General features: G+C 46.4%; 1 protein-coding gene across 11 annotated transcripts in view; it reads right to left on the bottom strand.

The window, feature by feature from the left end:
• Positions 1-12,933, bottom strand: part of ADARB1 (adenosine deaminase RNA specific B1) — a 147,337-nt gene that overhangs the window by 4,311 nt on the left and 130,093 nt on the right. For 10 of the 11 annotated variants that reach the window (XM_073888902.1, XM_073888897.1, XM_073888898.1 and 7 more), the window contains 2 exons: positions 1,095-1,273; positions 1-270 (listed from right to left, as the gene is read on the bottom strand). The exon at positions 1-270 is cut by the window's left edge and continues 4,311 nt beyond it. In XM_073888902.1, coding sequence (XP_073745003.1) covers positions 91-270; positions 1,095-1,273 — 359 coding nt within the window. In that variant the 3' untranslated portion in view covers positions 1-90. The remainder of the gene's footprint in view (positions 271-1,094; positions 1,274-12,933) is intronic. The other variant, XM_025863487.2, reaches the window with a different exon arrangement.

Here is a 12,933-nt window from a genome sequence, read left to right as displayed (position 1 = left end):
GCACCCCGCGTCCCCACCCCTGCCCCCAGTTCAGACGTGAGGCTCCGGAGACCGCACTGGACGCGGACAGCCTCCGCGCCACGCCCCCGGTCAGGGTGTGAGAGAGAACTGATCCTGCTCTGTGGGCTTCTCCACCCAGGCGCCCAGCCCTGCCTTGATGAACGCTTTGAACAGACACGCCTTGGCGGCCTGGTACTCCTTTGCTACCAGTTTGGATTCATGGTACATGTTGGGCTTAGTGATCTTGGAACGTAGTAAGTTGGAGGGAACCTGTAAAAAGTTAAAACACAAGGACAAGTGTTGAAGCAGACACGGTGGAAAACAAAACTCAGTAAGACATTCAAAATTTGGTGTTTCATCCTGTGCTGGCTTCTGGGGAGAAAGCCACCAGCCAGAAGGCGCCTTCCTCCGAGGGGCTGTGACACAGGGGCGAGGTGTGAGCCCCTTGATAGTCTGCGTGCCCTCCCCACGCTGCCCCAAACAGGCAGTTTCAGACCCCAGGCTCCAAAGAGGTGCTTCTAAACCCACAAGCAGTTGATTCCAATTTCAATGTGAATATTTTCAGCTATTTAAAAACACAGCACCTCTGATATTATGGACACTTTATCACACGGAAGGACTCAGAGGCTCCCGTGGCTGCCTGACTCATTTTGTGCAGATCTTGAGGATACATACGGTGCAAGACCACCAGCCCAGGGGCTCGTCCTGCCATGGGCCAAGGGCCCCGAACTCGGCGGCTTCTGTCCAAACCGCCACCTGCCACGACTGATAAAGGAAAACTAGGAAAATGCCAATTGACCAGAGGAGAATTTATCCAGGGAAAGGACTCTGCCACTACTGCAGAAAACAGGCCTCGAGCCTTCTGAGGGCTGCATGGGCCCCGGCTCTCCTTCCTCTGGGTGGGATGGAGCGGAGGGGTTCCCAGCAGGAAGCCGGGGCGGGGCAGGAGGAGCTGCCTGAGGCTGCTTCACGTGGGAAGATCAGGGCCACACTTCAAGATGGAAACAGCCAGGAGAAACAGAAAGGTTGGGGAGTGACTGTGTGGACGGTGCGGGGCTTTAGTGGGATGGGCTGTGGGGAGGTGGGGCCGGTACCTTGCCGTGCACACGCATCCAGCGACAGTACAAGGCGTGCTTACACAGGCGGGACGCACGGCCCAGCTCGTCCTTCCCTGTCGTGGCGTTGATGACCTCGATGGCCGCGTCACCCACCGTCCAGTTGACGCTGAAGTTGGGTGCCTTCCCCGGCTGCCGTGCTTCCGCGTTGCTGATGCCTGGAACGGAGAGACATGAGGGGTGACGCGGAGCCCAGCACGGTGCTCGGCGCAGCTGAGGACGTGCCTGAGGGGTGTGCACGGCCCAGGTGTGCTCACACCTGTCCAGTGTCACCTCGTGCTGCCCAGAAACAGCCATGACTGTGCCCAGGAGGTGGGCAGGGGTCCACAGAAACCTGGAGCCTGTGAGACATCACAGCACCTCTGAGCTCTCTCGGGGTTAACAGAGCTGGAGGTCTGGGTGTGTGAGCCACTTCTGGGGTTAATTCAGGTCCCGTAGGGTTGTGCCGGTGAGGACTGCCCTCATGCATCACACCTAGGCCTGGCGCTCATGCTCTGCACGCCCTGAATGCCCTGCACGCCCCGCACGCCAGGGGCAGGCATGGTCAAGCTACCCCACCCTGCACGCACTACGCCCAAGATACAAGAAACCTGACTTAACAAGCATGGATACATTTTCTTACCACATTGAGATGGTTTTGTCTTAACTAACCAAGTCTCACTTGGTGGGGCTGAGAGATTTTTAAAGGACACTCAGATAACTGGGAGCTGAGTGCTCACCTCCCCCCATCGGTGCCTTGAGTGCGATCATCCACACCTCAGGGAGGACACAGGCCACCCTGACTCAGGGTGTGTCTTCAGAACACACCCACAATGGGAGCTGGCCGGTGCTCGGTCCCCAGAGGAGGAGCCCAGCCCCCCCAACCCCCCCCAAAGGCAGCCTGCTGACGGCCAGGGGTGCTGACCGAGCTCGGGGGGGGGCTCCCACCCCGGGCCCTTGCTCCGCATCTGCTCTGGGTGACTGTGACCCCCTCCTTGAACAGAAAGCCAAGACTGACAGGTGGGCCAGCAGGCTGGTTCAGAGTGCGGAAGATCTAATAGGAAGCTTCATCATGGAGGAGACCCCAGTTCCTCAGGCAAAGCAGCCACCCACCTCAAAGTAGGGTGAAAATTCATATTTATATGTCACCCATGTCTGGGATATTTATTTAAAGGGAAAAGAAGGTGTTTTCCTTTGTTAAGTCCCTGCCCTTGTGAGCGGACAGAGCTCCCATCCCGCAGAGGGCACTTGGGGCCAGAGGCCAAGCACCCACTTGTGGCCGCACTCAGGACGGCCCCGGCCCTCTGCTTCAGGCTCCAGACTCATCGTCTGCCTTCCCACTGTGTCCACCCGATGCCTGCAGGTGTCTCTGCTCCTCACTGCAGGGCCAGCCACTCACTGGTGCTGGTTTGTGCCCCCCACACTCCCTGGGAGCTCCTCTGCAGTCCCTGCGACGCCCCAGGGGCTGTCCTCGGTACCTGCCGGCCCCCAGCAAGACTCCTCACTCTGGGGAAGAAGTCAGGATTCTGCTGATCACTCTTTCATTCCAACACATGTGCAGTGAATTATTCTACTTCACATAGACCTTTTCACTGGCACATCACAAAGCACGAGGGCACAGCCTCAGGAGTTTCACGAAGTGAGCACACCCATCACCAGTGTCCCAGCAGCTGGTCACCAACCACAGCCCACCGGTTTGGGAGCCCGCCCACATCCATGGCCACCCCTGCCCCACGTGGGTCATCATGGCACCAACCCCACCATGCTGACCAGGGTTGCCCGCTTTGAGCCTTACATCCGTGGGGCTATTTACACAACGGACTCCCATGTGCCTTCACCCTTCACTCGAGGTCACATGTGTGAGAGTCACACGCATCACGCACAGAGCTGCGCCCTGCCCAAACTTCCTGCCGCAGGGGACCCCGCTGGGGGACGTGCCACTAGAGGCTTTGTTGTGTTTTCTAGCACCTGGCTATTCTGAAGAGTGTGTGTGTGAGCATTCCTGAGCACAGGTTTGGTGACACATGGACATATTTCTGATGGATACACACTAGGCAACAGCTGGGGATGTATATACAATGTCACACGGAAGCACTGAAAATACCAGGCAAACCAGGTCAAGTTGGCTAGAAATGTTTTCTATTTAATCACGTATAAATGTTATATGAACCATAAAACAAACAGCACTAGATGTCTGGTGATAAGCAGGGAATAATTAACCAATTAGCTAACTCACCACATAGTTCAAGAAGCCACTTAAAACACAGGACAATCAGGGGCACCTGGGTGGCTGAGTTGGTTAAGCGACAGCCTTCGGCTCAGGTCATGATCCTGGAGTCCCGGGATCGAGTCCCGCATCTGGCTCCCTGCTCAGCGGGGAGTCTGCTTCTCCCTCTGACCCTCCCCCTCTCATGCTTTCTCTCTCTCAAATAAAATAAAATAAAATAAAAAAAACACAGGAAAATCAAACTGAAGTTACAAACCAATTCAACGAAATTGCCTTCCTAAAAAGAAATCCCATTGGCTGGGACCGCCCCTGAAGTTTAGCAGAGTGACGACTCACACTGGGGGAACACGCTCATGAACCATGCAGCTGCACGGGCCACTGGCGCCATCACGTGGCCCGCGCTGCTCAGGTAGCCCCTGATACATATGGCACATGTTTCTTCTTCCATTTGTTGAGATAAAACACAATTTTAAAGGATCTGGGTGGGATATCACTCACGGCTTTTGGTTAAATTTTGATAAAACTGTCCTGTCAAAGAGCAAAGCGCAACAAGAAGATCTAGTTAAGTCCACCAGAGAGGCCAGAGCTGACCAGGTTAAGGGGAACTGTGGCTCGAGGGCATTGGGAGTGACACATGGCCCACCTACAGCTCCATTTCCCAACACAAAAAGAATCAGGAAGACAGGGCCATCACATATTTTTTAAAGGTTTTAAATCTTCATTTAATGCTGATCTTGCCGAAACAGACAATGAGATGTCTGTGGCCACTCCTCCCGGGACGGGTCAGCAGCAGGGCTCAACCCGACACCCTGGTCACACCCCCTCCACCAAGTGGCTGTGGCTCTCCATACACAAGCCCCTCGGCCCCCCACCCCTCCAGCAGGCGGAGTGACGGACGGCGGACACCAGTGTTCTGGTGTGTCACACAGCCCACAGGCCCCCAGTCAGGGCTCGCAGTGGGGAGCAGTCCTCTGTGGGTACAGACATGCGGTAGTTTCTCCTGCAGTCAAAGCCACCTTTCCTGTCAGACTTTCCTTCTCATCTATTCTGCTGCTCTGAGTTCACGCTTGCCAAATAAAGCACCTTAAATTCTCTCCTCAGTCTCTGCTGTCTAGGGAACCCAGACCAAGACACGGGGCTGTCATCCCAACTTCCAACCACAACCAATCCTGAACAACCAGCTGGCTTGGATGACAGGTGCACAATCAGGTCCAGATTGCAAAAGCATCTGTTTTGGAGGGTGACACAGAGGGGACAAGCGTTTAAGAATGGGCATTCTGTGATTTTAAAAATAAGTTCAGATTTTGTTTCTGGGTGAGATGGAGTAACAGCCACTGGATGTACCCTCCCTCCTTAACTAAAATAGTAGTAAACCAGACAAAATACATCAAACACTAGCCTTTAAGTGCCTGGATATCAAGCAAGGAAGGGCAGTGGTTTCTGAGAGACAGGAGACATATGAGGTGAGTACCACGAGTGCCCCAGGCAGCCGTCCTGGGGGCGTCCAGGCAGCAGCATGGAGAGAAGGAACCCAGGCACAGCCTGCAGACTCCCTGAACTGAGAGCTCGGGAAACTAAGGTGGCCAGAGTCCATAGGATGGTGCGCAGAGGCAAAAGAGCTGCAGAGGGTCCCCTGAGCATCAGCGGAGGGCTGATCAGAGCACACACCCTGCTTGAGACTGGGCAAGAAGCACCTGAAAGGGTCAGAGAACATGCCCAATGCTCACACAGAGATGTGAAGAGTTTAGGTACACACTTGATGGCATCAACCACGGCACAGAAAGGTCTAGAATAGAAGATCAGTGAACTTAAAGACACAATTAACAGAAACGATTCAAATGAGACACACAGGAAAGAGACTGGAAAAAAAAAGAAAAGAAAACCCAGCAAATCAGTGAGTTGTCAGACAAAGCCATCAGCCTGACACACATGTGACTGGGTTCCTGACAGAGGGGAGAGAGAAGGGGGTACAGAAAACACAAATAAAAACTCAAAAGATTTTTATGAGATCAATAAACGCACAGATCTAAGAACTTCAATGAAGCCCAAGCATGAGAAATGTGCAGAAAACCACACCAAAGCACGTCCCGACAAACTGCTCCATGCCAATATAAAGAGAAAACGTCAAGCCCAGCAGAGGAGAAGAACCACATACGGAAGAACAAAGATGAGATGGCAGATTTCTTACTGCAAATAGTGCACACGGTACAACAGGGGGCAACATCTTCAAAGTGCTAAAAGAAGAAAACACTGCCATTTCAGCAAAACCGTATTTGCCCAGAAATATATGTTTTATTTATTTTTTATTTTTTTTAAGATTTTATTTATTTATTTGACAGAGACAGACAGTGAGAGCAGGAACACAAGCAGGGGGAGTGGGAGAGGGAGAAGCAGGCTTCCCGCTGAGCAGGGAGCCCGATGTGGGACTCGATCCCAGGACCCTGGGATCATGACCTGAGCTGAAAGCAGACGCTTAATGACTGAGCCACCCAGGCGCCCCAGAAATATATGTTTTAAAAAGGAATGCAAACTAAAGGCTTTTCCAGACATACCGAAGCTGAAAGAATTCATCACCAGAAGACTTGAACCACAAAGAATGTAAAAGGAAGTCCTTCAGGCAGAAGGACACGGTAACAGACAGGAATGAGGAGCTACTTACAAGAATGGAGAGCACCAGAAGTGGCAAATCTCTTTATTTTTTTTTTTAACGATTTTATTTATTTATTTGAGAAAGCATGAGAGCTAGAGAGGGAGAGCACACACAGAAGGAGAGGGAGAGGGAGAAGTAAGCTCCCCGCTCGGGAGCCCGACACGGGGCTCGATCCCAGGACCCGGGATCATGACCTGAGCCGAAGGCAGATGCCTAATGCCTGAGCCACTCAGGCGCCACAAAGTGGCCAATCTCTTTAAAAGCTAATTGGCTGTCAATATATCACATTCAACTGTACTGGAATTAAAATAAAAAGCTTAATTCAAAAGAAAGCTAACTGACTGTTGAAACAAAAGTAATAGTACAATATGGGATTTTTACCATATGCAAATGTTAAATGTACCACAACATATCCCAAAGGCCAGGAGAGAAGAAATGGAAGATTCTTATACTATACATAAGTGGTATAATATCACTTCTTGAGGGCAGACTGTGATAAGTTAAGCATGTATACTATAAAACCCTAAAACAACCACTAAATTAATAAGAAGTTATAGCTAAAAGTCAAGAAGGAACTAAAATGGAATCATAAGACATAATTAACGCAAAGAAAGAAAAAGAGAAAGGGGGGAACAAAGATAATATAGAACAAATAAAAAATAAGGACCAAGATGACAGATTTAAACCTCACCACATCAATATCACAATAAATGTAAATGTCCTAAGCACCCTAATGAAAAGGCAGAGATTGTCAGTTGGGGGGGGGGCGGAAAAAGTAGGTCCAAACATGCTGACTACAAGAAACATACTTTAAATATAAAATAATGTAAAACAATTTAAAATAAAAGGATGGAAAAAGATACACTATGCTAGCATAATCAAAAGAAAGGAAGAGAGGATCCACTAATGCGAGACAAAACAGATTTCAGAATGAAGAATAGTAACAGAGATAAAAAAGATCATTTTATAATGACAAAGGAGGCCAAGTTATTGAAAGAAACCCACAATCCTAATTACAGAACTACAAAATACATGAAGTAAAAACTAAAAAAAAAATTGGAAGGAGAAATAGACAAAAGCACAATTACAGTCAAGAGATTTTCAATATTCTTCTCTCAAAAACTGATAAACTAAGCAGAAGATAAGTAAAGACAGAAAAGACACGCACAACACAATCAACCAACTCACAGACCATTCTACCCAACAAGTAGCAGGGATACATTCTTTTCAAGTTTTTATGGAGTGCTGAGAAACACCATATCCTGGTCCGTAAAACAAACATAAATTAAAAGGATTCAAGTTAGAAAATGAAACTAAATTAAAATTAACAACGGAATCATCTCTGCAAAATCCCCTAATATTTTGAAACTGAATAGCAGGCTTTTAAGTAGCACATGGGACAAAGTATTTTGAAAGGAGTGAAAGTGATAACACAACAAGTCAAAATTTGTGCAATGCTGTGAAAGCAATAAAGAAAGGTCTCAAAACAATGGCATCAGTTAGTACCCTAAAAACTAAAAAAAGAAGAGCAACTGAAACAAAGTAAGCAGACAAAAATAATATCAGAGCAGAAATTATTTTTTTAAAAAAGCCAGAAAACTGGGGTGGGAGAAACAAACCCAAAAACCCACAAAACCAGAAGTTGGTTCTCTAGAGAAAAATCCATAAAACTGACAGACCTCTAGGTAGACGGATGAGGAAAGAGAAGACACAGAGCATCAGTATCAGGAATGAAAGGCCTGGCATCACTAGAGACGCTCAGATGTCACAAGGATAATAAAGGAATGTCATGAACACTTTCAAGCCAATAAATCTGACAGCTTAGGTGAAACAGACAAATGTTCCTGAGAGACATGAATTACGGAAGTTCACTCAAAAAAAAAAAAACAAAAACCAGGTAGGAGAGAGGCGGAGCAAGATGGCGGAGTAGGAGACCTGGATTTCGTCTGGTCTCAGGAATTCAGCTGCATAGGGATCAAACCATTCTGAACACCTATGAACTCAACAGGAGATCGAAGAAAAGAATAGCAACAACTCTGAACAGAAAAGCGACCACTTTCTGGAAGGTAGGACGTGCGAAGTGAATCCGAGGCGATATTTGGGAGGACAGACAGTGGGGGAGGGGGCCTCCGTCGGCGCTTCTGGCAAGTGCTAGAGCCGCGGAGCACAAAACCGGAACTTTTAGAAGCCGGCTCCGCTGAGGGACGTCGCTCCAGTGGCTAAGCGGGGGGTGGAACCCTCGCGGGACAGTGTGGTCTCAGGACCCTCGGGGTCACAGAAAGGCCGGGGGCGCCTGAGTGCGGCAGAGCTCCCGGGAATCGGAGCGGGGAAGCCGGCTGCAGAGACGGAGCCGAGGCGCGGGCTCTCAGCTCGGGGTGGCCATAAACTGTGATCCGCGGCCCAATCGAGCCACTGCTCCTCCAGCAGGGACCCAACAAGCGGCAGATCCGGGGAGACTCCCCTTCCTTTCCCGGGAGGAGCGGTGCGGGAGCGCACCGCAGGGATCTGCTGGGTTTGGAGACTCCACACGGGGTCGGGTGCCAGAGATAGAAACGCTCGGTCACAGGCCGCGTGAGCACGGAGAGCGGCCGGAGACCGGGGACACGGGAGTGACTGCTTTTCTCTGGGGGCACACTGAGGAGCGGGGCCCCAAGTTCTAGGCTCCTCCAGGCGCAGATTGGGAGGCCGCCATTTTCACCCTGGTCCTCCAAAGCTGTACCGAGAGCTTGCAGGGAACAAAAGCTCCTGAGAGCAAACCCCAGCAGCTTGCTTAGCCCGGACCGACAAGGGCGGGGCAATTCCGCCTCCGGCAAAGACATTTGGGAACCAGGGCAACAGGCCCCTCCCCCAGAAGATCAGCACGAACAGCCAGCAAGCCAAGACCAAGGTTACCGATCAATGAGAATGGGAGAACTCCAGCGCTAGGGGAATACACAGAATTCATGGCTTTTTTTACCATGATTCATTAGTCTTTCAAAGTTAATTTTTTTAACTTTTCCTTTTTGAATTTTTCTTTTTCCCTTTTTCAACCAACATCTTATCAATCCCTTTTTTAAAAAAATTTTTTTATTTTTCATTTTTAGAGGCATATTCTATCCCTTTATAGTAGTTACCCTTATTTATGGCATATATATACAAGTTGTTCTCTCTTTAAAATTTTGAGATACAGTTTCTTCTAACAGATCAAAATATACCCTAAATCTCTAGTGTATGGCCTTGTTCTAGTCTCCTGCCTGATCACATTCTCTCCCCTTTTTTTTCTTTCTTTTTTTTTTAATCCTCTTCTTTCTTTTTTCAAGCACCTTATCAATTCCTTTTTAAAATTTTTTATAATTTTAATCTTTACAATCATATTCCATCCCTTCATTGTATCAACCCTTATTTTGTACATATTTAAGTCTTTCTTTCCTTAAAATTTTAGGAGGCACTTTCTTCTAACAGACCAAAATACACCCAAAATCTAGTGTGTGGCACGAATCTATGCACCAGCCTGATCATATTTGATGATATTTTGGTTTTTGTTTTGTTGTTTTTCTCTTTTTCTTTTTTTTTTTCCTCTTTCTTTCCCTTTCTTTTCCCCTGGTTTCAGGTCTTTTCTGATTTGTATAGAGTATATTTTCTGGGGACGTTGTTAACCTGTTAGCATTTTGTTCTCTCATTCATCTATTCTCCTCTGGACAAAATGACAAGACGAAAAAAATCATCTCAGCAAAAAGAACAAGAGGTAGTACCGTCTGCCAGGGACCTACTCAATACGGACATTAGTACGATGTCGGACCTAGATTTCAGAATCATGATTTTAAAGATACTAGCTGGGCTTGAAAAAAGCATGGAAGTTATTAGAGAAACCCTTCCTGGAGAAATAAAAGAACTAAAATCTAACCAAGTTGAAATCAAAAAGGCTATTAATGAGGTGCAATCAAAAATGGGGGCACTGGGCGCCTTGGTGGCTCAGTCCTTAAGCGTCTGCCTTCGGCTCAGGTCATGATCCCAGGGTCCTGGGATCGAGCCCCACATCGGGCTCCCTGCTCTGTGGGGAGCCTGCTTCTCCCTCTCCCACTCCCCCTGCTTGTGTTCCTGCTCTCACTGTCTCTCTCTCTGTCAAATAAATAAATAAAATCTTAAAAAAAAAAAGAATCATACAGTATGTAACTTAAAAAAAAAATAGGGGCACTAACTGCTAGGATAAATGAGGCAGAAGAGAGAATTAGCGATATAGAAGACCAAATGATGGAAAATAAAGAAGCTGAGAAAAAGAGACATAAACAACTACTGGATCACGAGGGCAGAATTCGAGAGATAAGAGATATGATAAGACGAAACAACATTAGAATAATTGGGATCCCAGAGGAAGAAGAAAGAGAGAGAGGGGCAGAAGGTATATTGGAGCAAATTATAGCAGAGAACTTCCCTAATGTGGGGAAGGAAACAGGAATCAAAATCCAGGAGGCACAGAGAACCCCTCTCAAAATCAATAAAAATAGGTCAACACCCCGACATGTAATAGTAAAACTTACGAGTCTCAGAGACAAAGAGAAAATCTTGAAATCAGCTCGGGAGAAGAGATATGTAACCTATAATGGTAGAAACATTAGATTGGCAACAGACCTATCCACAGAGACCTGGCAGGCCAGAAAGGACTGGCATGATATCTTCAGAGCACTAAATGAGAAAAATATGCAGCCAAGAATACTATATCCAGCTAGGCTGCCATTGAAAATAGAAGGAGAGATAAGAAGCTTCCAGGACAAACAAAAACTAAAGGAATTTGCAAACACAAAACCAGCCCTCCAAGAAATACTGAAAGGGGTCCTCTAAGCAAAGAGAGAGCCTCAAAGCAGCATAGACGAGAAAGGAACACAGACAATATACAGTAACAGTCACCTTACAGGCAATACAGTGGCACTAAATTCATATCTTTCAACAGTTACCCTGAATGTAAATGGGCTAAATGCCCCAATCAAAAGACACAGGCTATCAGACTGGATTAAAAAACAAGACCCATCGATATGCTGTCTGCAAGAGACTCATTTTAGACCCAAAGACACCCCCAGATTGAAAGTGAGGGGGTGGAAAACCATTTACCATGCTAATGGACACCAAAAGACAGCTGGGGTGGCAATCCTTATATCAGACAAATTAGATTTTAAAGCAAAGACTGTAATAAGAGATGAGGAAGGACACTATATCCTACTTAAAGGGTCTATCCAACAAGAAGATCTAACAATTGTAAATATCTATGCCCCTAACATGGGAGCAGCCAATTATATAAGGCAATTAATAACAAAAGCAAAGAAACACATTGACAACAATACAATAATAGTGGGGGACTTTAACACCCCCCCTGACTGAAATGGACAGATCATCTAAGCAAAACATCAACAAGGAAATAAAGACTTTAAATGAAACACTGGACCAAATGGACTTCACAGACATATTCTGAACATTCCATCCCAAAGCAATGGAATACACATTCTTCTCTAGTGCCCATGGAACATTCTCCAGAACAGGTCACATCCTAGCTCACAAATCAGGTCTCAACCGGTACCAAAAGATTGGGATTATTCCCTGCATATTTTCAGACCACAATGCTTTGAAACTACAACTCAATCACAAGAGGAAAGTCGGAAAGAACTCAAATACATGGAGGCTAAAGAGCATCCTACTAAAGAATGAATGGGTCAACGAGGAAATTAAAGAAGAATTAAAAAAATTCTTGGAAACCAATGAAAATGAAAACACAACTGTTCAAAATCTTTGGGATACAGCAAAGGCAGTCCTGAGAGGAAAGTATATAGCAATACAAGCCTTTCTCAAGAAACAAGAAAGGTCTCACAAATACACAACCTAACCCTACACCTAAAGGAGCTAGAGAAAAAACAGCAAATGAAGCCTAAACCCAGCAGAAGAGAAATAGTAAAGATCAGAGCAGAAATCAATGAAATAGAAACCAAAAAACCCCGTAGAACAGATCAGTGAAACTAGGAGCTGGTTCTTTGAAAGAATTAACAAGATTGATAAACCCCTGGCCAGACTGATCAAAAAGAAAAGAGAAATGACCCAAATCAACAAAATCATGAATGAAAGAGGAGAGATCACAACCAACACCAAAGAAATACAAACAATTATAAGAACATATTATGAGCAACTGTATGCGAGCAAATTAGATAACCTGGAAGAAATGGATGTATTCCTAGAGATGTATCAACTACCAAAATTGAACCAGGAAGAAATAGAAAATCTGAACAGACCTATAACCATTAAGGAAATTGAAGCAGTCATCAAAAATCTCCCAACAAACAAAAGCCCAGGGGGCCAGATGGCTTCCCAGGGGAATTCTATCAAACATTTAAAGAAGAATTAATACCTATTCTCCTGAAACTGTTCCAAAAAATAGAAATGGAAGGAAAACTTCCAAAATCATTTTATGAGGCCACCATTACCTTGATCCCAAAACCAGACAAAGACACCATCAAAAAGGAGAATTACAGACCAATATCCTTGATGAACATGGATGCAAAAATTCTCACCAAAATACTAGCCAATAGGATCCAACAGTATATTAAAAGGATTATTCACCATGACCAAGTGGGATTTATCCCTGGGCTGCAAGGCTGGTTCAACATCCGCAAATCAATCAATGTGATACAATATATTAACAAAAGAAAAAACAAGAATCATAGGATCCTCTCAATAGATGCAGAAAAAGCATTTGACAAAGTACAGCATCCTTTCTTGATCAAAACTCTTCAGAGTATAGGGACAGAGAGTACATACCTCAATATCATAAAAGCCATCTATGAAAAACCTACAGTGAATATCATTCTCAATGGGGAAAAGCTGAGAGCTTTCCCCCTAAGGTCAGGAACGCGGCAGGGATGTCCACTATCACCACTGCTATTCAACATAGTATTAGAAGTCCTAGCCACAGCAATCAGACAACAAAAAGAAATCAAAGGCAT

Source organism: Callorhinus ursinus, unplaced genomic scaffold (assembly GCF_003265705.2).
Source record: "Callorhinus ursinus isolate GAN/ISIS: 27379988/994484 unplaced genomic scaffold, GSC_fseal_2.0 scaffold98, whole genome shotgun sequence".
Classification (NCBI taxonomy): Eukaryota; Metazoa; Chordata; class Mammalia; order Carnivora; family Otariidae; genus Callorhinus; species Callorhinus ursinus.
Note: the sequence above shows the minus strand (reverse complement) of the source record. Positions and strands in the feature narration are given on the sequence as shown.